This window comes from Rhodnius prolixus, unplaced genomic scaffold (genome assembly GCF_049639745.1).
Source record: "Rhodnius prolixus isolate KJV_2025 unplaced genomic scaffold, Rpr scaffold_17, whole genome shotgun sequence".
NCBI classification, from domain to species: domain Eukaryota; kingdom Metazoa; phylum Arthropoda; class Insecta; order Hemiptera; family Reduviidae; genus Rhodnius; species Rhodnius prolixus.
In genome coordinates this window covers 3,021,364-3,047,270 of record NW_027411626.1, presented here as the reverse complement: position 1 = coordinate 3,047,270, position 25,907 = coordinate 3,021,364, and the positions used below count along the sequence as shown (strand labels likewise).

Genomic DNA, 25,907 nt, shown 5'->3' with positions numbered 1-25,907 from the left:
TTCTCTGAGCGAACAATGTTGGGTAAGAAGTGAGCATGACTCCAAAGTTTGGTGTTTCAAGAAAATCTGCCTCTTAAACATGCAGAAAAGCTGTAAGAAAAACTCGTGTTGGGCTTCCCACCAGGTTTTTTCAATTATTTTTGTTTTGTTCATGGAACTTATGGACTTATGTAGTTTTCCAAGAGTAACTTTTTTTTTTAATCTACTTTTTAATTTTAGTAAACTAAAATATCTAAAATGTTGCAGGTCACTTCCTGTACCTGCTGTCGAAGTATGCGGGCGGACCAAATGAATTACACGTATGGTCGCCCAAATATGTACGCACGGGTGAGATGTGTAAACTCTCCTTGTGGTTACATATGTCCAACATGACTAAAGGTAAATTCCGAGTAGTTATTGACGCTATGAACCACACTCAATGGGTCGCTTCTGAACAGCCCGGCAATGATGATAATACGTAAGTCTACGTATATGTATATATATATATATATATGTGTGTGTGTGTGTGTGTGTGTAATTCAAAGATGGACGAAAATTTTACGATCAACTGAATGGGTCAGCCCCTTTGACCTTTGAGATTTTCTCAAAGATGGCTCCAACGATTTACATACTTAAAACTTTCTATCTATTGCAATAGCGATGGCCTTCAATTTTACTTGAGAAATGTTTTCCAGAACTATTCGATTAAGGGGAATCGTGGGAGAATGTGAGAAGTGGAACCCTGAGATCTATAGTAAGAAGAACTCCTGTGAGGGTGTATCCCTGATTATCTTTAAAATAGCCGTGATGGAGACATTATTGCTTTTGCAGAGGCATGCAGAAGTAAAGTAGGTCGAAATAACACTAGGGAAAGGGACACAGAAGAGTGAGAACTCGTTGTGTGAAAAGGGCGGCCGTTGAAATGTCATCGCCAAGCCTAGAGATGCTAGACTAGGGCCCGGCTGCTTCATATGACATGACTTCCTTTTTACTGAGAGTATCATTATAGGCAATAGCGCACCCAGATTGTTTTAGGAGAAATAAATCAATTACTTCTTCATTAGGGATAAAAATTCTTAATGAGAAATGGTTTCTGTACAAAAAATAAACATAATCTCTTCAAGCTGTTACAATATCTATGCTGTAGTAAAAACAGAATTCTACGACTACGAAAAAAATAACTTCATTTGCGTAAAATGTATACATATATCTTTGGATTTTTGGCAAAATCAAGTTATGGAATGAAATAGAGAACTTAGTGTGAACAAGGTTGTAGGCGCCACGGTAGCCGAGCGGTTAGAGGCCTGGTCCGCAATGCTAAGATGTTATTGTGATACTTGGGTACAATTCCCAGTCTAGGCCTTGAATTTTATCTAATTCAAGAAATTTTGTAGTAAAGTATGTTTGTTTAGTCGCCACCGCCTACGACACCTAATTTGGATATTAAAGCTCGTACGGAAAAATAGGCATTACTTTACTTTGTTTACTAGTAAAAAGTATTACGGAATAATACCAAAACATTTCTTGTTTTCAAGTAATGAGAATTCTTCAGAGGGAAGCGTAATTAACCTAACCTAACCTAACCCCTTAGAAGTGGCCTGAAATTAATTTTCTCAAAACTTTATTACATGGCGCCAATTACACCCTTCTTCCCGCGCTAACTTTAAGGGAGGTTGCTTTTGCAGGGTTTCTAGAGCTAGTGTTCGGTAGGTATGTAGGACCACTCCAATAAATGTGGTTACAAAAGTCGTGAGAGTGAGTGTAAAAATATAATTTTTTTGTTTTGCCAATATGATCTTTCTCTTAGGTTATTTAGTTGGCGTAGCAGCTATTTTCTCATCAATATTGATTTTATTTTTGTAATTACAGTTGGAAGAATTACACATTCTCTGTTGGTCCGATAACCCAAGAGTTTAACATCATTCTAGAAGTAGTTCCTAGTAATGTGTACCCTTCACATATTGCGTTAGATAACATAAAGTTGAAGAATTGTTTCCCTGGTAAGTTAGAAAAATAAATAAATAGTTAATTGAAGTCGAAAACATTTTTTTTCATTTAATTCTCTATGTACATATACATCCGGTTATTAACTCTTGCAGACCCACCGCAGAATGTTTGCATGCCGTCTCAATTTCAGTGTTCAGATAATGTTTGCATAGATGCAAGCCGAGTGTGTAACATTAATAAAGACTGTGCTAATAGCGAAGATGAACATCAAGATTGTTGTAAGTGGAAAATTTAATTCATTACTTATTGACAAGTTGTAAAGTAATATATTCTCAAATAACCTCTCATCTTGCATTTTTAAAGCTCAGCTTTCAAACTATCTAGAAAGCCATCATTCACCATTATCTGTGGTCCTTCGGCACAAATTTTTAAAGTAGTTGTCACCTACAAAGTTCATCCTAGGGAGAACCCTAATATGGACAGCGCTATTACACTTTAATTTTTAACAGATTCCCTGAAGATCCTTATTTAAGAACGTTAAACTTTTTGGAAATAAAAAAAGAACTACTCCACTTTACTCCACACAGAAAATCCCAAAATTTTAATTAATTTAACCAGTTCAAATTAATAACCAAAACTATTTTCATTCGTCTAGTTAAAGTACAAGCATTTGCAAGGTGTACATTTGAGGAAGGTTGGTGTGGCTGGCATAATCGTCTAGGAAACGTGCTCAATTGGACTTTAAACAACGGCTCGACGGCGACCTCGTCCACAGGGCCTAGCTACGATCACACCTACCAGAATGCAACAGGTCAGTTGGAATAATTTAACAAGAATTATGTACTACGAGTAGGTGAGAAGCGGCAATCTGTAGCAAGTGTGCCAAAGATTGGTTCGCGTATTATTACCTATAATAATTAGTCTAATCCTAGCAATTTTGCTAGGAACGTTTTTTTTTTTATAGGAAGGAAATAAAATAGCAAATAACTAAAAACATCAATAGGATGAAAAATTAATGCCAGTTTCAGTCTTGATAAACTTTATTATGCAGGAGCTTTCGACCTAAGGACTAGGTCATCTTCTGGGCTAATTTAAAATGTAATATTTTTACATCATTAAAGGGTTGGTGTGTCTTCTGTCTTGTCTGCTCATGGACTAATGATGTAAAACAGTACATCGTAAATTAGCCCTGAAGATAGACCTAGGGACTAGGCCTAGGTCCATCTTCGACATAATAAAGTTTATACTAACTGAAACTGGCATTATTTTTTCATCCTATTGAAACTATGATTCAGTCACCAAAAATAATGAACAGTAAAAACATCAAGTAGCATTGATTAAAAAAAAAAAGAAAAAAAGAAGCTAAAATTGCAACTTGTTAATGTTCTTTGGCCGCATCAGTGTTACGAGAATTTATATTTTAGTCATTAGACAAACACAGATCATTATGCTTAACTAGAAATCTACAACTGCTGTGGTATAGACAAACAAAAAAAATATATCGTTTATTTTATTCATCGTTCTTGTATCCATAACCGGGTTTCGAATTGTCGTCCACCATCAGAGGTAGTAGTAGAGTAGTATTTCACTAGTGTTTGCAGTCTCTCACTACATTTGCATTGTCAGCTGGTATTTATACTCTAAATAATTTCTAGGAATGTATGTCTACGTGGACATGTCCGGCAAACAGGTAGACATGGGCACCGCTTCAGTTTTAGAAAGTCCTATCATCAATCCGCCACCAAGATATCATTCAAATTCTTCTTCGCCATACCATAATTCCTGTTTTGTAAGTTTATTATATTTGTTTTTTAACAAATTTATTAAGTAGAATTAATTTTTAACTTTATTTAACTGATAACTTTTTTAAGCTAAGGATAAAAATATTTTTCTGTTTTAATTATTTTCAGATAACATTCTATTATCACAAGTATGGACCACACAGCGGGTCGTTAGGTCTGTTCCTAGTGGAACTACAAAGAATTACAAATATTTCAACAAAACTATGGTGGAGTTATGGCGACAAAGGAAATAAATGGCTTAGACAAGTTATAACGCTGCCCAATATTACTAACCAGTAAGAGAATTTGTGATTATTAATTTTATTTTTCTGAATTCCACTGCTATTATGTTGAACAGTAACACACTATTTAATCAAAACAAAAATTCCATAAGCGAGTGATTCGGAAAAACGACATAAAGCATATTTTAATACTCAAGGATTTTTAAAGTAATAGGTTCAGCATTTAATAGCGTCATTTCATGCGTCAACAGCATTGTATCAAAATTTTACCTTCATATCTAAAACCCCCAGTATTGATATCATTTTCGATATAATTTTTATTATTGCGAGATTCGATATCGTGAATTATTTTTTGCAAAGTTATAAAACGTTTGTTTTTGTTTTTCCACAATCTTATTATTTAGCTCAAGTATAGACACAGACATTGTTTGTGTTAGTGTAAAATTTTGATTAAAATCTGAGCATTAAATTTTAACTACAGATTATTTAAAACGCTAGTATCTTCAGTCTTCTTAAGTTGCTTAAGTATTGTAATCGATTTAATTTTTATTACTGCGAGATTCGATATTGTGAATTATAACAGTGTTAGTTTGCAAAGTTATAAAAATTTTTATTTGCTTTTTTTCCTTTTTTTTGGTATTGCAAATAATTCTTCATATTTATGTATTTTCTTTATCTTTTGTAGATATTACTTACAGTTTGAAGCTCGAAAAGGTTATTCTTCTAGGGGAGATACAGCTATTGACGATATATCTATCAGTCCAAAATGTTTTGGTATTGGTGAGTAATTTTTGCGATTATCGAAGTTTTCTTTGATTATCACTTAACAGACCAAATAAAATCTTATTATTTAGGTATTGAAGCCTTAAAACTATATTTTCTCTTTTTAGGCGTTCCCGCTGAACATCTGAATGGCTATGATTATCAATCTGGTTTCCAGACTTTTGGTTAGTTTATTCTCTTCTAAGTATTTATTTGTGTTTTTTATTCCTGTTATTATCGTTTTAATGAATTATTATCTAATAATGTTGCAGAGCCTGTCCCGTCTCCTGTTACACACGTGGACTTCGTCAACTCCACGTGTAAGTAGATCCAAAATTAGATAGTAATTTAAAAATCTAATCATTTTTAATTTCCGCACTTAATGGTATAGAAAAAAGCTTTTGTAAAATTGAGAAGAGGTAATTCCACTGATTTCAGATTACCTGTTCACGCCGTGTGGCTCTACCGGAAGACATGGTCCTACTCAGGAGAATTGTTTGGCCGCCTACAATAATACGGACACCAATGTGACCGTGCTTACTGAAAAGCTATTGGCTGGTATCCAAAAGTGGACTGTACCTGAAGAGGGTTATTACACGTTAGTTGGCTTAAATTATAAAAGATGGTGTAAAATGGAATGTTTTAATAAATTTCTGAGTTATTGGAAGTCATTAAAAAAAAATATGTAAAACACGTAACACCATTTTGTCTTACTACAATTCTCGAGTTGTTGATTTATTTTCATTGATTTTTTAACAAACCTCGAAATGCCCAAAAGTTCAACTTGATAGGTACCTTAAACCAGTTAATTTTCATGATTGGCAGCTGTAGGCAATTAAACTTAGGAAATGGCAGTTTTATAACTTATCAAAATGCTCGATTGTAATTATTTATATAATTTTTTTCTTAAAAATAATCAATATTCCTTATTTTTTTTTTTTTTTTGTATTTTCGTTTGCATTAGAAACGTAAAACAGAAATTATTATAAGAAAAATCTCATTTTTTGCAGTATGTTTGATACTTTTTTCTAATTGTATATTCTGATTATTTATCAAATGCCAACAGGCGAAAAATTATTTTAAAAAAAAAATATTAGGTTACATTTTTATTAGAAATAAGTGGCAGTCAAGAATTGACCATTCAGAATCGAGACTTAATAACGTGAATTGTAGGCGATTCGTTGACCCAACTGGAACCCATGGCTATTCTTCCCTCTAAAGTACCAGTAAAGTAAAGTAATTGCCTATTTTTTCAGGCTGGCTTTACGTCCAACTGCCAAATTAGGTGTCGTGGACGGAGGCGATCTAGCAAACAATACTTTACTACAAATTTCTTTTATTAACCATTAGATAAAAATTCAAGGCCTAGAGACGGGAATCGAACCTAGTACCTCCACAACACAGGTCTCGCCTCTAACCGCTCGGCTACCATGGCGCCCTCTAAATTACCATATTAGTATAATATGCTGCGTATTTTATTTTATAAAGAGCGTTTAAATGTCTTGATTAAATTCCAAATTCGTACAAAAATTGTAAAACTACCGGAAATACCACACTCAATGGATTTTATATATTTCTGATATTTTATTTTTTGGAAAATTACTCTATACTTTGTAATTATAGCAAAAGTTTTCATTTAAACAAATTTTCTTGGAAAACTTTTCTTTTTTTTTCATTTTGGGTGTTGCTGTTAGTGAACAGCTCGAACATTGTTCAAGTAATGATAAACTAGCAATGGGCCGGTAACAGTATCTAATTAGATCTTTCCTTTTCCCATCTACTCTGTCGTATTTTATAATCTGAATATTTGATTAAACCAGGATCATAGCTAAAGGTGCCAGCGGTGGCAAAGGAAGCGACAATCACGGCACTAGTTGGGGTGCCATGGTTCGGACAGTGGTGGAGTTGAGGAAAGGACAAAATTTGTACATCCTTGTCGGCCAGGAAGGAAATAGTGCTTGTATTAAGGTATTTTGGGACAGATCACAATAATACGTATACAGGGTGAACCAGTAAGTATTGTCCAATAGGCCTACTGTGTGTAGTACATCTAAAGTGGAGTTCATATTTTCCACTGTTCTTGAGTGACGTCACTTTAAATTTTTTTTTTTCTAAAATCATTACTTTTTTCCAATAAAAATGTTATTATTCAGAAAGTTTTAGTCCGAATTCGAAGAAATTTTTTTCAAGTGCAATTTGTAACCTTTGACTTCCTTATTTTAGGACAATCTACTTTAAAAATTGACTACTGGTCCATTTTCAATGAATTAAACAACTTGATCACTAACACTGTTGAGTGCTCGTGAACACGTTATCTTGTAAAACAAACGTAATTTCTCATACGAAGATAAAAGGAATCCTGGAAAATGGATATACCGTTAGAAAGTCCATTAAACAAGGAAACTTTTAGTGCCAGCACCTGGGTCTGATAATGATCACATAAGGGCCGAATGAGTTTTCTTAAAAATTTCGATTACTATTATTTTTCCAGCATTCGGACGAAGATTGAGGCTGTTTGGAGAATAACTTATGCTTCAAGATGGTATCAATTTTTAGAAAATTTATCTGTCTTTCTAACCGTGTCATCAGAATCGAATTCGAACTAAAACTTTCTGAGTAATAACATTTTTATTGGAAAAAAGTAAGGATTTTAGTAAAAAAATTTAAAGTGACGTCACTCAAGAACAGTGGAAATTATGAAGTTGGCCAATACGTCATTGAACTCCACTTTAGATGTACTACACACAGTTAGTCTATGGACAATACTTACTGCTTCACCCTGTATACATTTCATTAAAATAGCTTGAAAATATTTTTTAATTAATTATTCTTAATTATAATTTGCCCATAGAATTTTGCGAGCTACAATAGAAGGACAGTGTGTCAACAGAAACCGAATAACACTAACTCGAGAGAGCCGACAAAAAGACCAAAGAGTAAAGTTCACGAAGTATCCAAGTTGACTTTCCTTTCTGAAGGCGGTGGTGGAGGAGGAGCTACTTTCGTATTCACAGTTAGTTTCCGGCTGTTTGAGGTGTTAAGATCAGTAAACTAACGTGCAAAAGGAATTAATTTAAAAAAAAAAAAAATATTCATAAAAACTCGAGTAAATTAAAAAAAATAATACATTAATAATAAAAATGTATTCTTACCCTGATAAATGTATTTTTCTAATTACATTATCCGTTAAAAAAACTAATGCATGGGTCTCCATCACCATACGCAGTCAATGGTTTGTTATATAACCTCCATCGTTGCGGCATAAAAAAAAAGAACGTAATATTTTATTTCCTGTTTTTAAGGGTTTTTCCTCCAAAAAGAAAATTTGACACCTAAAATGAATGATTACTTTTAAACAGTTTTGAAGGTTATGGGAAATTACGTAGTTTAAATGAAATTCTTTATTAGTCCCAAACTGAGTCTACCTGTGATGGTAGAAGAAAGTCTGGCGATGATGCGGGATATGGCGTATAAAATCAACGAAATTATAATTATTTTGTTGTTTTGTTTGATTGTGTTGTTAGGTGTGAGGAAAGATGTTGATGAATACAGGCGCAGAGAAGAAGCACAGTAGCTGATGATTAATTTTAAAAAGAAATTATGCTCTTTTTTTTTTATCAGGTCCATAGCAACGATGGAAATAATAAAAACCTATTGTAGATAGAAAGGGACCCATGCTGAAGTTTGGCTGATTTTACCAGACATAAATTTCATGTTGATTAAAATCTAAATGCTAAATGTACTAAATTGATTTTATAGATGCAGAGAAACAAAGAGAAAAAGCCTGTGGTTGTGGCTGCAGGTGGCGGAGGACTCGGCCATGGATCGTCCGACAGCATAAACATACACCATGGCCATGGGATCAACAAAACTCTGGCGCCCACCACGGGTAATGCTCACCAACCAGCCGATATCTCCGTGCCTGCAGGTAATATTGTTCTCAATAAATAAAAATGAACAAGTTAATGTGCGGCTAGGGCACTAGCACCGAATAGCAAGGTAAATTTTGCAAGACAAATCCGTGGATTTATAGCTTGATCCAGTGTATAAGGTTATAAGTGGTCGGAAAGTGATCTTGAGCGGGCGCCAAAAAGCGGAAAGCAGACTAGTGAAGAAAGAACCCTTTCTTGCAAAGGTTACCTTGGAGGCGATAAAACGATTCAGGAGGATATTGGTTGGCCCAGGTTCAATCTGGAGCCGTACTATAAAAATGAAAGAGGTAGAAGATTAGAAAAAATAAAAATAAATTAATTAATTCTCCTTTCATTCCTAAAAGCCGTAATGATATCCTGGACAGATCATTAAAGTCAAAGACATTTTCATTAAAAGGCAGCAGAATTCAATAGTTTTGTCGCTTCTTACTGAAGTGCATTGGCTGTGGATAAGAAGCCTCTTAGAATCGATTCTGAAGAACTCTCTTCTATTCAAGAATAAAGTTCTTAGAAAGCAAGAGACATCACAGCTGATTTCTTATAACTTCAAAAAGATGATTTAAGCATACTTAACTAATTTAATAAAATAAATCGCCAGCTTCAAGTAGATGAAATGAATTATAACAAAAAAGTTTATTTCTGTTTTCAAGACAAAACTTATAATGAAATAAAGCTTGCGATAAAGAGAATTAAACCAGTTTTCAAATGTTAGAAAGATTGAAAAACGTTGTCATCAATGGCCAGTATTTGGATGCCGTCCATTCAGATCTCAATCAAAAAATGAACTTAGTTCATAGCGCATCGACTTCTACGGTCATTAGCGCCCACTATCTTGCTTCTTCCTCTTTCCTTGTACAACTTGAGCTGGGATGACACGTGTGCAGCCCCATAGCTTCCAATCACTACACCTTGCTTAACAAGGTGGGGTAGCATACTTAGTTAATTCTTAATTCTGAGTGCATAATTTAGAAAATCTTTTAAAGTTGCAATAGAACTTGAATGAGAATTATAACAACAAAATATGGGAACTTTTATATTTGACTGGCTGTTTTTCTTCTAGGTGCTGGAGGTGGTTGGCGTAGTGGAAATTATACATTTCGTGACACCACAGGACTGGCTTTGCAGCAAGGAGCTATCGGTGGCAAAGCTTGTTATATCAGTAGCGATGGCTCGCATAAAGGTGCTGGCGGTTTTGGTGGCGGTGGAGGTGGTTGTACTTCCGGAGGCGGTGGTGGAGGTTATACTGGTAAGTCTCTTGTTCTTTGCGACTGTTGTGCAGCTCGCAATGCAGTTACTTCAGTTTTTAATGTCACGTTCGGTTTCCAGTTCCGGCTTTTGGCAAACAGAACTCAGTTTTCAGATAGTTCAGAAATGCTAAGAAACATGATTTATTCTTGCTTCTTATTTTAATTGATCATGAAAGCAGTACGATTGAGAAAAGATGCATTTATGGTAGAGAGTGATATTTATTCACCTGATTACTCCTGACAATAAATGTGAGGTTCATCTTTGACCAACCCTCAGTAGTTTTTGCTTTGGAAATCTCTTAATAACTTACTAGTTAAAGAATTATTAAATTCTTTTCACTCTCTGAGAACTAATACTTTGCATGAACATAGGTTTATCCAGACATCTACCTCGGTGTAGCTAGGAAATAGCCACTTGTTTTCTCCTCTATACTTTTGTCCATCATGAGGCAAGAGCGTGCATCCTTGCAGGTCTCCTCTTCACTGCAGCATTCCCCCTTATGTTCACCTCCATTTAATAAGGCTACATTTTTCCAGGTGGGCGCGCTTGGTCTCAGAAAGCTGGAGTCGGCGAAGGTGGTTATTCCTGGATTGAAATTGGTATACTTCAAGAAGCGTGGGTGTCCCGGCGTAGAGGACCTGGAGAAGTTTACATAATTCCTGCCATCTACGGGTGTGGTTGTGATTATCTGTGTGTAGCGTTGGACACTTTCAGATCTAAGGTAGAGTGCCTCTGTCCTGAAGGATGGCATCTAGCCGAGGACCATTTGCAGTGCATACGTAAGTCTTAAATTTGATATGTATTTTATCTACTTATTTATTTGTATTCACTGGTAATTACTAGTGGTCGATTCTGCAAAAGCATGGGTGTCCTAGTTGGACAAGGGTTTCTTTCATTCGATGTCAATATGCTGATGATTGTCCAGTCAGTAGCTACAAGCCTAGGAAACTTTAGGAACGCAATCAAGATGCGACCTAAGACGCATAAAATCAACAATATTATTAATCACTGTGGATCTAACAAGATATTTTTGTTGTTGTTGTTTCAGCAAACCCAACTACATCCAGCGGTTTGCTGACCAAAGTTCTTATTGGAGTTGTAGGCATGCTGGTCATCACTGTTCTTTTCCTTTGCACATTTCTTTGTAAGTAATCCTGCAATTTAGCCTTCTTTCTTTATAAGGTAATCATACTAGAGACTTGGCAGAAATACTGCATTCGATTAGAGAATCGAATGTAATTAATAGAAATTGAGTTTTTAACTCGAAGCATGTCCTCTTCTATTTTCTCATACTCCACTTGACTAAATAGATTTTCCATTATTTCAAGATTTACTCAGAAGCAGCTAAACTTTTAGATTTCGTATTTTTTTGAGATTTATTCTCGAAAACAGCTTCTACAAAGTCTTTAAAATTGTGCATACTCATTGCATATTATTATATTTCAGGAAAATTCGATCAAAAGTATTGGTAGCAGATGTGGTAGATACATAACGTGCCATTTTGGCGAAATATACGCGGTCCAACCTCTTGTACACTGTTAAATTGGGTTCATGAATTTGTTGCTAAAATTTAGTTAAAAGAAAATTCCTCAACCTCTTTAATTTACAGATTTTTCACTTTCTCGAAAAGAGCTTCAGACTTTTCAGAAAACTGCGTATGCACATCAAATAAATTTATAACTTATAATTTTTTGTATTTGTTTAATTTTAAGAAAAATATGCTGTAGAGCTGTTCTCGGGATGGGATTGAGTTTACAATTTACAAACTTTATAGTATTGTCTATAATAAAACATTATTTACACATTTGAAATTAGAAGACAAGTTTTTAAGTTGTAACCTAGGGGAATCGTGGTAAGAGAACTTCTTGTGAGTTTTATCCTAAATTTTTGTAAAAGATAAATTAACGTAATAATGAAGGCAATTAAATATAAAAAGAGCATGATTATTTTCTTTTGTTGATTCAATATTTTTATTTTAGACAATCGCTATCAAAGGAAGAAAGATGCAAAAATGCGACGAATGATCCTTTCCGGTCCTGACCTACAACTGGATCGTCTGAGAGTTGCTTCGGATAGTATGATGACGGAATATAATCCAAATTATGAATTTGGAGGTGGTGTATACAGTTTACGCGATCTCAAGGAGATACCGCGTGAACATTTACAACTTGTCAAGTGAGTATGGTTGTACATTATACTAAATCTCTTGTTTTTTTTAAATTTTGTATTATTATTATTATTATTTTATCATAATGTTTATTAAAACTAAACTTTCTGCATGGAACATAACAATTTCATTGTAGCTACAAAAAATAAAAATAAAAGGATACTAATATGTTTGCGTGAGAAAAAGCATGCTATTTTTTTTTTTTAATAAACTAATTTTCATCTAATATTGTTAAAAAATCTTAAACATTTTCTCCGAATTCTTTTAACGAAATTTTCTTTTGTTTTTTCCTACTTTACCCTTCAGAAATTTCTAACCTAAACATAACCTACCTTAATTACCTAATCTTAACCTAGAAATGCATCGATATTGTTCGATTATGTGGACAATCGAACTTCGAACAATTTTAAGTGAAGGTTATTCGGGAAAGATTTTTATTATAGTTTGCCATACTTTTTTTTATCTACTATTAGTACTTTTTATCAAAGAGTAATTCGTTTTCAGGATTAAATATTTTATTATTTTTTCTGTTTCTATTTAGAAACTAGCTTAAGTATCGCCGTGAAGTGCCTTGTTAATCCCATTTATAGTGCTACTTTTTAATTTTTTATTAAGTAAGTGTTACTACTAGAATTTCCTGATTGGAAAAATGAAATAATTGGGGACTGCAAGCACCTTTTTATATTTTGTTTTAGGTCTCGCGTATTTTTTCAAATTTTCTGAACCAGTGTTATCTTAGAAATTATATTGACTTCGTTTAGATGTTTGAATATTTAGTGAGTTGTGTAAACTGATCATCTTAAGTTCTCTCTTGAGTCTGAAAAATGTGATGTTTTAGAAAAATGACTACGGTAGTATGAATATTGTAAGCTTTTCTTGAGCGGATTTCTCAAAGTTTTCTCCAAAGAATCATTTAAATACATTTATAGTTTTATTATTTAGTTTTTTATTAAGATTGATGTTGAAATTCCGAGTTCGTCGAATATTTTAAAAACTACCGGAAGTATGACGTCTTTATTCAAGGTATTTTTACTTTTCTAAGATTTTATTTCTTGAAAATATCTTCTAAATTTTCATTAAACTTGGTATTTTTAAATCGAAAGTTTTTATTTAAATAATTTTTTTAAGATGTGTTTAAAATATTTCTATAAGTTAAACAACTCGAAAACTAGTACTAAGAGGAAGTCGTATGAGTATTAACGCTAAATTTTATTTTTTTTAGCTTGTTTATGAATATCTGTTTCTGTAATAATATGGCTGTAATAATATGGCACGGTGTTATTTAGGGCTTTAGGACAAGGGGCGTTTGGTGAGGTGTACCAGGGTTTCTTTAAAAATAGAGCCGGCGATGCTGTGGAAATGCCAGTTGCTGTTAAGGTTGGTTTTTTTAAAATTAATTTGAAAAACAAAAAGTAGAAATATTCATTTTTAAATTTAAATTTTCTATAAACACTTTGTAAATTCTTGACATCTTATTAATATGTAACATATTATTTTCTTGCATGTTTATTATATCTAATTAACACCTTTTTTTTTGGCTAAGAATGTATACTTTTTTTTTAATTTTTGTGAAAAATCTTTGATTTTATTTGTGAACAACCATTGTTGAACATAAAGAGACTAAATAAGATGAATATAGATACTTCATACAGATCCAATGCTACAGAATTGTATCATACGCTTTACTCACTTTTTTTAAATATTCTTTTATATGGAATAAGTAATTTTTTGTCTGCAAATATTTATTAACTACAAATTGGAACTTGTATTTTTGATAGGTCTTAAAGCCTCCAGATTCAGGCAGGCAATCAGTTTTATGTGGTCATCATATAATGGGTTTCTTTAAAATTTTCTAGTACGATGTGTGCATATTTCGAACTGATATTAGTGGCGTGTCATTTTGTCAAGGGTATTCTCCTTCTAAACGCGTTCAAAAAAAATGAGAATTTTCCTTAATAATAAAAAAAGGGAAAGAGTGTGGCTCTTAGATTTTCTGCTCCTAGGAGCTAAAACGGCGCTGTGCGCTGGAAAAAATAGAAGCTCCAGGCACCACCAATGGATCTTATGTGCTGACGCGTCTTAAATTTTAATAATAATAAGTACAGCGCATTTATACAAGAAAGCAATACTGTTTGCGGGTAGAATCCTGGAGGGTTTTTTTCCTAAACGCCTCCTAAAATATTCTCTAAATTCGTTCACACATCAGAACAGTTTTTATTTGAATAATTTTTTCTGGATGAAATTTGTTTTGGGGCATTTTGACGATTAAGTTGAGCATGTTCTTTTGAGTTAGCAACCGAGTATGGTGGTAGGAGCAGGTCGTGTGTGTTTAAACTACAATTTTTTTTTTATTGTTTCGCTTTATACTTCTTTCTCTTTATATTTTGCTGTTTGTTTTTAATTTATAGACCTTGCCTGAGCTCTCCACAAGCCAAGCTGAGACAGACTTCCTGATGGAGGCGTTAATCATGAGTAAATTCAACCATCCGAACATTGTCCACTTCATTGGAGTCTGCTTTGATAAACATCCACGGTTTATAGTCATCGAACTGTTAGCCGGCGGTGATTTAAAGACTTTCCTTAGGGAATCACGTCCAAAACCTGTAAGCCTTACTATTTAACCATAGTGTTTCTGTTTTTCTTCTTCTTCTTCTTGAAAACTGACTCAAATTTTTTTTCTATCTCTGACCAGTTTCGGATTTTCATTCATTATTAGAGGTTTTTTCGTCAGTTTGTTATAGAGAATACCTGTCATACTTGTGGCAAACCATATTTACCACATTGCTCTATGGATTTTTCACGTTTCTGAGATTTTTTTAATTTTCCCTAAACTACGTATTTATATCAAAAGTTTTTTTTAATTATTATTATTAATTTTATGGAGAAAATTTGTTCTGGGGATAGTAACTTTAACAACTCGAGAATTATAGTGAGAAGAAGTCGTGAGAGTGTTCAAAGCAGATTGTTTTTTATAGAATATGATGTGGAAGGAAGGTTTTATAGATCTAACCAAGGTTTGCCATGCAGGATAGAGCCGCACCGCTGACAATGCGAGACCTGCTTAGCTGTATAGTGGACGTGGCCAAAGGATGTAAATATATGGAGGAGAATAGATTCATACATAGAGATATCGCCGCTAGAAATTGCCTGCTGACAACGAAAGGCCCGGGTAGGGTAGTCAAGATTGCCGATTTTGGTATGGCTAGGGATATTTACAGGTAATAGAGATGTCCTAGTAGTTTTCTTTTTGTTACTCATTTTGTATTTATTTATGTTATTTTTAATATTTTAATGAATGATTCTTCATTCCTTTTTACTGAAACACATGGTTTATAAATGGTAACACTTTTATGATGATATCTTGCGCATGAAGATGAAACATTGCTGGTAAGATGTGCGTATTACAAAGAGGAAGCCCAACTGAGGAGCCGCTCTTGGTTTCAAAGCCACGGGGTCCTAATTTAGCGACGGACAAATAGAGATCGTCCTGTTTTCCGTACGGTACAGTCCAGTGTGCGTCCTGATGTGAGTGTGTGGGAGACGAAACGGTGGTCTTCGCCAAGAAGGTGATCAATTATTTGGGGGTACGCCTCAATACTAAACTCTCTTATAGCAGAGTTAGACACATCCTGTATTAAGTAGGCTGATGAGGATATTGAAGGCTCGACGATGTCCACTAAATCCAACAATAAACGCCATTCTATTGTACGGATGCCTTAAGAAGGTATGATATCGGGACCAGACAGCCTAGGTAGACACCTGAAGTAGAGGTGCTCTTAAGATAATATGTTGAAAACCGCATAGTCAAGGAGTCTGATACTCTTAATGGATACAGGGGGAGGCACTTATTCTTCTCATGGCTTTAGGAAGGAAGATGTCCAGTAAGTTTTAACGAGAACACACTCAGGTCCTGAAGCAAAAATGTAGGCAGGAAATTCGAAAAAAAAAGCGGTTCTGGTAGCCTTTTGGTTCTATTAATAATAGAATATTCGTAGAAGATTCTATTAATAAAAGATTAAATTATCTTATCAATTCTTTAATCGATTTATTGTTTTGCTCTGCAGGGCTGACTATTATCGTAAAGGAGGCAAAGCCATGCTTCCAATTAAGTGGATGCCGCCGGAAGCATTTTTGGACGGAATATTCACTACAAAGACTGACGTCTGGTAAGTTTCTTATCGCATTTGACTCTTAGTTGTTGTAGCCTGGTTAAGTATCATCACGTGTGCTTATTCCCGCATCATGAAATCGTTCAGGCAGGCACACGATTTTTCTTCCAGTATGACCAACCTAATCTTGAGATACTTCCATGCCTGGCTGTCGTGCCCACGTCCCAGTTGTTTTCACTATTACATAAAAGTGTGGGAAGGTTTACCGCCTTTAAAAGATGCCCAGATTCACTTCTTTTCCAAAATGTTACTCTTTTTTTCGGTTATAGTAATTTTGAGAAAACTTAATTACGGTTGGTTTGCAATAAGAGAAAGTTATGTGAGGCACAAATTCTTTTTGAACTCAAACACTCTAAATTGTTCTGTTTTTGTTTGCAGGTCGTTCGGAGTACTAATGTGGGAGGTTATGTCAATGGGCTATATGCCTTATACTGGCTGCGCAAATCGAGAGGTTATGCAGCTGGTTACAAATGGAGGAAGGCTAGCACCGCCAACAAATTGTCCTAGCCAGCTGTACGCGATAATGACCCAGTGCTGGCAGCCTAATCCTGATGATAGACCTGGATTTGCGCTTATCTTAGAGCGATTAGGTTATTGTCTACAGGTATATGTTTAGCTGATACTTTATTTCTAGGAATCTGGCTTTATTAGCGAGTGGTGTTTTCTTCAAAATAGATAACACTATCTCAGTTATGTAGTTTTAATTAAATTAGATTTGAATTTTTTTATTATTTTTTTAATCTGCAAAATCTACATTTTATATTCATCTGTTAAAATCCGCGTATTTATTTCTACAGAAATACACACAAAAGTACGAAATCCTCATATTTATGTTTCTTTCTCTAACTACAGTCAGCAGTGTCTAGTCTTGAGACGGAAACGTAGATGAAAGGTTCGAAAGCGGTGAGGCATACAATAAATATCTAAAAATATCAGCGATTTCGTCAAGCTCGCTGGACTCGGAACACATTTTCAATAGAAACTTTAATTAAGTTTAATTTTTATTTTTTTCTCACTTAAATTTAAGTAGATGAGACATTTTACTTTGAAGGTATCGCTTTGTTATTGCAATTCGTTACCATGGTAACTATTGTTTATTTTATTTAAGGTTATGTTTATATTTCAAATAATTGAAAACATATCATAACAATTAATATAAAATAAGATTGTCCTTATTTTGCGCTGTATTTTACTGATATTAGTTTTTTCAGTTTTGGAATAAGAAGTTGTTACGTGAATGTTTCACTAAATATTTTTGTTTATCTTTTCTTCCAGGATCCTGACGTGATAAAGGCACCCTTGCCAGTCTACACTAAACCACCATCCTCCGAACGAGATACAACGATAATGCGTCCTACAGCTTTGGAAGATTGCCTCCAGCCAGACTATCTAGTCCCATTGCCTGGTCCTAACAACTTTCAACAGACCACGACGGCCACAAATCTCCTAGACACCCAACAGCATATGATCGGCAATTCTACGTCGATAATCGGCGGAGGACTGCCTGGTCAAATTCTCACGGCAGAGTCCAGGACCGGACATCAACAACAACAACCGTCGTTGCTGTTGGACACTGATTCGCCGACAGCGGCCGCACTATCTTCATCTTTGTTCCAACCACAACAGCAACAACCTCCGCCATCACAACAGTTGAACAACAATAGTAGTCTACTGCAACAGACGAACATAAACAATAACATTGCAAACAGTATGGTAGTGGCTCCAGCCACCAACAAACCACTACTGTTGAACGCCAACGCCACTCACCTACACCACCATCATCATCACCACCACCGTACGGATCAACCAATATACATAATCTCGTCTAACGTTAAACAGGACACCGAAATCTCTTGCTAAAGTTTACCAAAAAAACAAATCCAATATGATTCCCTTCAAAGAAAACCAATTTTTAAAAAGTAATTGAAAAAAAGTTCATCATTTTAATTTTTTTTTAATTTAAACGTTTTATTTTTATTTATTAATTTTATTTTTGCAAATAAGAGGTGCAGTAATCAATCCTTAGGCCGCCATTTTGCCTAATAAGAAAAAAAAACAAACAACTTGAAGCTTTCATTATTTTAAGGCAGCTTTATTTGTACTTCTTTCTTCAAAGAAATGGAGCTAAATAATTTTATTTGCTTGGAACGAGCACCGTAGAGCGCCACATATCTAATCAGCACTGGAAAAAAAAAGCATGACTGCCTAACGAAACTATACGCTTCTCTTTCCTGTTTAAAAATTTTTAGAAAAACCTGGTAGACTCATACGACTTTCTGTAAAAATGTTCAATTTCTGTTAAAGGCTAAAGAGCGCTAAGAAATACTTCATATTCAGGCGTGTAGCTAATAATTGAACTTATTCTATCGTTAATTTTACCGTAGTAGCACTCATATTTCTTGTGTTCCTGACCGGTTCCGTACATTCAGATCATTAGAAGAAGATTCAATTAGTTTGGTGTAGAAATTTTGTAATCTTGTTTAAATCTGTGGTTTTCGGTAACTTTTTGCTAAGTTGTAGATTTCGCGCGAAACATCTATTCTACTTATAGCTTATATATCTCAGGGATGGCGAACCTTTTTGAGAAGTGGGTCAAATTTTATCCATTTTTGTTTTTTTAGTACTAGCTCTTGGGTCACTAATGCCCATTTGGCACAAGAGTAAAGTGTTTAAAAATTTTAAACTGAATATTTTCAAAACTAAAAATCTTTAAAATTCAGTTGGTTTAACGGGTAAAACGGGACGAAACAAGTGCTATGGAAGTCTCTCTTTTTACAAACATAAGCTGAATAAAACCTTACAAAAGTGTGTTTTATCTTAAGAAAATTCTAAATATGGTTATTGGTGCTTTGGGTTGTCGATTTTTGTTAACAAACAATGAGTAAAATTATACATTTTATTTGATATTTTGTAAACACTTTTGCTTTATTTCAAATACTACAAAAAGCATTTGTCGTCATTAGCGTTTTAGAACTGTAATGATCAAACTAGCATTTAAATTACTTTTGAGTCTATGCGTGATTGAAAAAATACAGATAGAATATAAATTATCCACCACAATTAGAAAATCTAAATCAACCCGCGTAAACAAACTGGTTGCCTAGTAATTGTGGGTCAGTGAATAAGCTTGCGCGGGTCATAGGTTCGCCATCACTGGCCTATCTACTAGTAACTAACCTATCCAATGCCTGAACACTATGTAACCTTAACTTAACCTACTGTCCTAAACCTACAATTTAAATAAACCCAATTACTAAATTAATAAACCTAACTACTTCATTCTAATTTAATTTCAGCCTAAACCTAATCTGGTTTTTAAGAGTTTAAAAGGGGGGAGGTTCAACAAATTTTTGTTACCTTTTACGTAGCAATTCCTACATCACTTATGTTTCTGTCTCACACCAAACTTGATGCACAGCTGATCCTAATCACATTTTCATTAACTTTTTTCGCGGTGTCTTCGAACTGGTTTCCCAAAAAACCAGTTCACCAGTCTGCGATTTTGTTGTGCACCTTTATTAGATAGCTTAACTCTTCCGAGCATTTTGATATGCTCAATGACTCAATCTCTTGAGAGGCTTCAAATAACCCTCACCATGGCCAAGTTTCAATTTCTCTTAGCTTCCAGGCTTCCGACCGAAAAAAAACAAAACATAATTTTGGGTCAGGAATTCACGTCATGATTTTCAAGGCAATCTTGACAAATATCTTGAATAAATTTTAATCATAGGGCTTAACGTATGGGCTATCTGAGAATGTGACAATATTTAGAACTGTATCTACCTTCTTTTAATGAAACCTCAGCAACATAAATAATCATTACAACTAGCTTTACCTGAATGAGCATGCAAGTTTCTCTATGCTTATCGAGAGATGATCAAAACTAGAATCGATCAGCCCCGTAAACTGCGGCTCTCCAACCTCGAATCACTTTCTGGGAGCCTTCTTTTTGCCTCGTAGAATTTTGCCTGATAATGGAAGTCCCCAAGCGTTGAAGCCTCTCTATCCTAAATCAGGACTTTAAAAGAGTTTGAGAAACTGTATTTAGAATAGCTAATTAATTTGGAGAATACCAAAATATCTTTAGAATACATTAAAGATATCTTAAACTAGAAAAGTATCCTTTCTTCGAAAACAATCTAAATTACTACCATCTAAAGGTTGTAAATGCACTGACAAAGCTAAATAGTTCCCTAAATTTTTCCTAATAGCATTAAGTTATTAAATAGTAGTTTTCTCAAAATATAAGTCAAAATAATAGCTGTTGGGAAATGCACAGTTGCACTTAAAGTAAAGCTTTTCTACACTAAGCATGCACCAGTATATCTCTAGCTTAATCTCATCAGATTTTTTTAAGCATAAAAATGGAAGTATGAAGCAAAAATCTAATGAAATAATATTATAGATTAGTGCATGTTAACGCTGTCCTGCTTAATGCATTTTCTTTTAAAATGTATGAGTTATTAAAGCAATTTAACTTTTAACGTTAAATCTGAAAAGTTATTTTGGACAAAAATTAAATAATGCTTCAAACAAATAAAAGAAACTCTTATTTTTTAAAGCGAGTAATTATAAGAATTGGTCAATATTTTTTCATGTCGAAGACATTATTATTTTTTTGTCCAATGTTATTCAATGTTGCATTTTATTGTGTGTATAATCAGGTGATGGTGATTTCTAACATTGTTATTACCATAATAATTTACCACCTCCAATTTTGCGTAACAACTGGACAAAATTAATTTTGGAAAATTAGTGGACCTAAGTCGTGAATCCTGTTATAAATAAATTGCCGGTGGAAAAATTTCTCGTAATTTCTGATTTAAATGTTTCAACATTTTTCTTCAAACTTACAGTTTGTTTTTTTTAAAAAAAAAGTAGTTGCATTTCAATATTTTAAATGTTTACTACATCGGTTATCACTTTCTAAAAAAAAAAATCGCTAATCTTTCAAAAATCGATTATTGAAATATTTCCAGTCAGCCATTTTTATCAAGCTCGGAATTTCGACTAATTATTTAATATTTATTAATAATACTTAATACTTATGGCCTAAAATTAGTGCTTAAATTTTCCGCTGGAAATAAGTTGCCGATCTTTTCACTCACGAGAAAGAGAACTAATAACGGATATCCAGTGAAAACTTGAAATCGCGAATTTCGATACTATCACAATGCCTAGAAATAGTAGTGATTATCTAGAATATTAATCGATAGTAAACAAAAAATATTGGTAATAATATTGACCGTAAAGGGATCAATATATTTGTCTTCACCTGACAACCCGATAATAACCTCATATCAGGCAATTTCCATCCATAGATATCTGATTATTTTTGTTCACCATTAATTAAACTTTTATTTAGATTATTTGACTTTTAATAATTCCATTTTTTTTTTATCCTATTTTACAGATGCACTTGAAAAGAGAAGCCAATGTAGTACAGGGTATACTGAACATTTTCATTGATTTATTTGTTTTTTTTTTGTTTTTTTTCTTTGGTAAATCAGAGTATATTTTTATCTAAAGTGGAAAAATTATAATTAAAAAAAAAATTAATATTAAAAACCAAAAAACAAAAGGAATATAAGTAAATTAAGAGAATGGGTACGAATAAATTATTGTAATAATAAATAATAGGTGTATATTTACAAATATTTACAGTATTACTGTCAAATATACTGAATTGTACAGAAATGTTTCTAATATTAAGTATAAAATAATATATATAAATATTAAATTATAAACAATTTAAAATCCAATATTGTTTTTTTTTTCATTTGATGATCTCAGTTAAATTTAAATATTGTATTATATGAATGTATAGTTTATTTAATAAGTTTTGTTTTTTAAATTTTAATGCCAAAAAATAAATGTATATTTCTTTGTTTAAAAAAAATAAATATTGTTAATAGAATTTTATATAAATTTTTTTATTATCTTTATTATTATATCTTTATTTATTTTTAAAGATTTATATGGCATTTATTTTATAGGAAATGATTAATTTTTAAAAAAATCAAATTTTGCCTTTAATCAATTTTCAAAAATCTTAGTAGCTGTGGGCAAGCGCAACAATCGCTGTGGGCTAAACCCTTAAATGAAATTTCTATATTGGTAATTAAAATTTGGACAGTAGTAAGAACTTTCTTTTTCCATTTCAGAATTAACCGTTTTTCTTTCTAAGGTTTCTGAGTCTTAAAGTTAATAGGAAACGAAGAACAAACTCTCGCACTAAAGTTAGGAAAAAAAAAAAAAGATTTAAATAGAACTGAATTTTAGGAAGAAAATAGTTTATTGTTTGACAAGTGCGGAAATTAATTTGAATTAATTAATTTTCTTGCAAGTGCGGAATATTGCATTGCGAGCCGAAGGCACCAGTCTTCGTAACCGCACGATCCAAAAAAAGTTGATCTGAAATTCAATATTAGGTGCCATGGCAACAGTGATAATTTTAATAACAAACTGATACTTTCAAATTGAAATATCCTCTATTAACAGTAAAAATAAAAAATCAGGAAACAAGTCAGCGCTTAAAATTAACGAACAAAATTGCTCAAAGTGTAATATTTATTACTAATTCACCCAACAATATAAAATGTTAGTTTAACCTGATTTTCTTATTTGTTTTATTCAAGTAAAATCCCTATTTTTAGGGATAAACCAAACCGATAGATCATATAAATAACGTTGTATAAAACATAGATTGGAAATCTAACTATAAACACGATATTAATGCACGGAAAGTAAATTCATAACGAGAAAAAAAGTACGTAACTCTTTTACCTTTTTTCTTAGGTTCAGCATGCTTGCATTGAAGAATTGATACTTGTTAACTGTTCAAATTTTATCGCAAATCTTATTATGAACTTGAAAATTGTTTTTTGTAACAATGCAATGCTTTTCTTAGTTAAAACTGCTATTAACTCACTTAAAAGATCATTTTACGTTCCAAATGAGCTGAACTAATTTCACACAAACGAAGAATTTTTAACTATATACAAAGTTTTGGAGACATTTTCGACAAATACTCAAATCCATTCAACAAATTGGTACTTTCGGTTTAGGAATTTCTCATCGCAACTCTGAATTTTTAGCAACACATTCAAACATGTTTTTAAAATATATACGACACAAGCCCGCACATAATAGGGAAATGATCCTTTACAGGTGTGCCAAACTTTCCTTACACAGCTGTGAAAATATAACCAGTTGAAAGAAACATTACAGGCAAAATTTGATCTGACATTTTATTAAAAAAAACAAATATTCATGAAACAGTATTAACAGTAAACAGTATTAATATACAAAAAAAAAAAAATTAAAAACAAAAACCTGTATTTTATTAATTTCACAGTTAGAATATTGTAGATATAAATTGAGCAAGCCTAAATCAAATTAAACTCATCTAGAAAATTTATCCTTCAAATATAGCCTAAAAAAAAAAAAAAGTTTGGAATTAAAGAACAAGCATCTAGCCTGGATATGGCTGAAAGAAAAGGCAAATAAATATATTTTATTGTACTTTAGTAATTTAAGTGAGCATTCTAGCAAAAACAAAAAAAAGTTAATTTAAAGTTGCGTGTGTGTACATTGAAAATAAAAATAGGAAACGTGTAAAAAGTATGAAGAATTATAATTTTTGTAGAGCCACGCACACTTCATTTTTGTTGAAAGAATTTTTAAAAAATTATTAACGAAGAGGTCTGAATGGTACAGTCAACACATGTTTATCGCAATTATTGTACTCCCTCCACAATAATCAATAAAAAAAATGAATTTTTTTAAAAGAACTGGTTCCAGATTTTAAAAACATTCAGACGATGTGGTTTACTACTGTATTACCAAAATCATAACCTCCCCCTTGTTTAAAATGGACAAAAAAAAATCGATTACCTGATCACTCCTGCTGAAATTCAGCCCATAATTTCTGAATAACAAGCCATGGAAAAAGTTAAAAAAAGCATCGAATACAAATTTCATTTTGGAAGAAAATAACAATAATTGCAATAACATGTGTAAACCACTGCAATGCGAGAAGGTTAATTTATATTGAAAACTAGCTCTTATCAGCCTCTGAGAAATTTTGTTTATATGTTAAATGTTATAATAGGTCACTAACAGGGATAATGTTGTGGAAGTTGTATTAAAAACAAAAATCAACTATAAAAAAAATGAGTATTTTGTGGACTGATATGAAAGAATTTGTTTTATTATTAATAAATAATTGATTTTGGTATTTGTACCGAGTCATATTTAAAAAAAAAAAATTATCTGTATATAATATATATATGTATTTATCAGGTAGCTAGACTTAAAACATGTATAAAATATATATGAAAATAAATCACAGACGTTGATGGGATTTGTACTGAATAAATATTAAAAGAAATGAAAAAAAAAAATTGAATGTAATTCTTCTCAAGCATGATTTTAATATATCTACATACATTGGGTAACTTTAATTACCGTAGAAACTAATTATTGTTATTGAAATTTTGTTGGAGGTGAACAAGATTTTAAATTCAAAAGAGTAATTGTCCGGCTAACAATTTTGAAGGATTCTTAATTTTTTTGTAGTCAGAAGTTTAACATTATTTATTAAAATGTCCAAACTATATTTGTAATCGAACACACACTTCGATAGTTCACTGTCTAATTACATTTTGAAACTGTTTCGCGTCGAAAGAACTTTTTGATGAAAGCAGTGTTATTTTTCTAACTGCGCCCCCCACCATAGTTTTCAGAAGTTCTACATATTTACGTCAGATGGAAAGTTTTTAACCCCTACTTGGTGTAGCGCCAGTGCTTGGAACAGTACGAGCGATTTAATGAAATTCCCATTAGTCGCTTTGTGCGAATTGTTAGTTACCTAGGTTAGACATTTTCTAAGAATGGAAGATGATAGGGTTCGTTGGGAAATTATTTATCTTATGCCAGTGGTAGAAAAAGAAAGGCAGACCTCGACTGTGATGGCCGGATAAAGTGGGCAAGGAGGCTGTGAAGCTAAGAGCGTTAAGATCGTGGACTGTGGTTGAGAATAGTACCATCCGGGGAAGATTTCTTTCAAAGTCTAGTGCCCGAACTGGGCTATAGCACCGAAGATGTATGTACAGTGAATCAAACAATCTTAAAAGATATTTCTTTCAAGTACATATACAGCAAATTGTGAATAAATTCGTACTCTTAAGAATTGAGTGTATAATAATACATAGTCTAAAGATAATTTAAACAGCAACTCAATAGACAGAATTCAAATCAAGTAGGTAATTTTTTGCTTCATGAATAGTTCATTTGTTAACATCAATTAAAAACAAGGAATTATTAAGAACTGCGATCAAAGAAGAATGCTGGGGAAAATTTGAACATTGCTCTCGCCAAAATGTTGTCAATCTAACGTATAAATCTTCAAAAAAAGATGGCATAAAAAAATAAGTTACCCCCGTATTTTTTGGTTACAAAACTGAATCAGTACAAGATTTCCAGCTTATAAAAATTAAAACAAAAAACATTTATGTTACAAGCTAAATTTGTGATATTACGTTTCCAAACAATTACTCTTGTTATATTTAAAATATTTTCATCCTGAACCATAATAATAGCTGTAATTAGTCAGTCTGAATATTAAAATAATCCGCCACTCTTATGTTTTATAACTTCAACGTACGAGTATTCATAAC

The 25,907-nt window shown here is 32.9% G+C and overlaps 1 protein-coding gene across 6 annotated transcripts in view; it reads left to right on the top strand.

Moving 5' to 3' along the window:
• The window catches only part of Alk (Anaplastic lymphoma kinase), a 46,848-nt gene extending 23,287 nt beyond the window's left edge, over positions 1-23,561 (top strand). For 4 of the 6 annotated variants that reach the window (XR_012461543.1, XR_012461542.1, XR_012461541.1 and 1 more), the window contains 24 exons: positions 247-457; positions 1,849-1,979; positions 2,079-2,204; positions 2,582-2,737; positions 3,582-3,715; positions 3,837-4,003; positions 4,635-4,729; positions 4,840-4,896; positions 4,984-5,031; positions 5,150-5,309; positions 6,532-6,679; positions 7,563-7,724; positions 8,471-8,639; positions 9,704-9,889; positions 10,428-10,670; positions 10,940-11,035; positions 11,871-12,066; positions 13,345-13,435; positions 14,467-14,661; positions 15,086-15,276; positions 16,123-16,224; positions 16,606-16,831; positions 17,503-18,146; positions 21,641-23,561. Coding sequence is in view for 1 of the 6 variants with exons in the window: in XM_074138885.1 (XP_073994986.1) it covers positions 247-457; positions 1,849-1,979; positions 2,079-2,204; positions 2,582-2,737; positions 3,582-3,715; positions 3,837-4,003; positions 4,635-4,729; positions 4,840-4,896; positions 4,984-5,031; positions 5,150-5,309; positions 6,532-6,679; positions 7,563-7,724; positions 8,471-8,639; positions 9,704-9,889; positions 10,428-10,670; positions 10,940-11,035; positions 11,871-12,066; positions 13,345-13,435; positions 14,467-14,661; positions 15,086-15,276; positions 16,123-16,224; positions 16,606-16,831; positions 17,503-18,022; positions 21,641-21,696 (3,866 nt within the window). In the remaining 5 variants the exon portion in view is untranslated. Of the gene's footprint in view, positions 1-246; positions 458-1,656; positions 1,735-1,848; positions 1,980-2,078; positions 2,205-2,581; positions 2,738-3,581; positions 3,716-3,836; positions 4,004-4,634; positions 4,730-4,839; positions 4,897-4,983; positions 5,032-5,149; positions 5,310-6,531; positions 6,680-7,562; positions 7,725-8,470; positions 8,640-9,703; positions 9,890-10,427; positions 10,671-10,939; positions 11,036-11,870; positions 12,067-13,344; positions 13,436-14,466; positions 14,662-15,085; positions 15,277-16,122; positions 16,225-16,605; positions 16,832-17,502; positions 18,147-21,640 lie in introns of those variants that run through there. The other 2 variants (XM_074138885.1, XR_012461545.1) reach the window with 2 other exon arrangements.
• Positions 23,562-25,907: the final 2,346 nt, after the last annotated feature.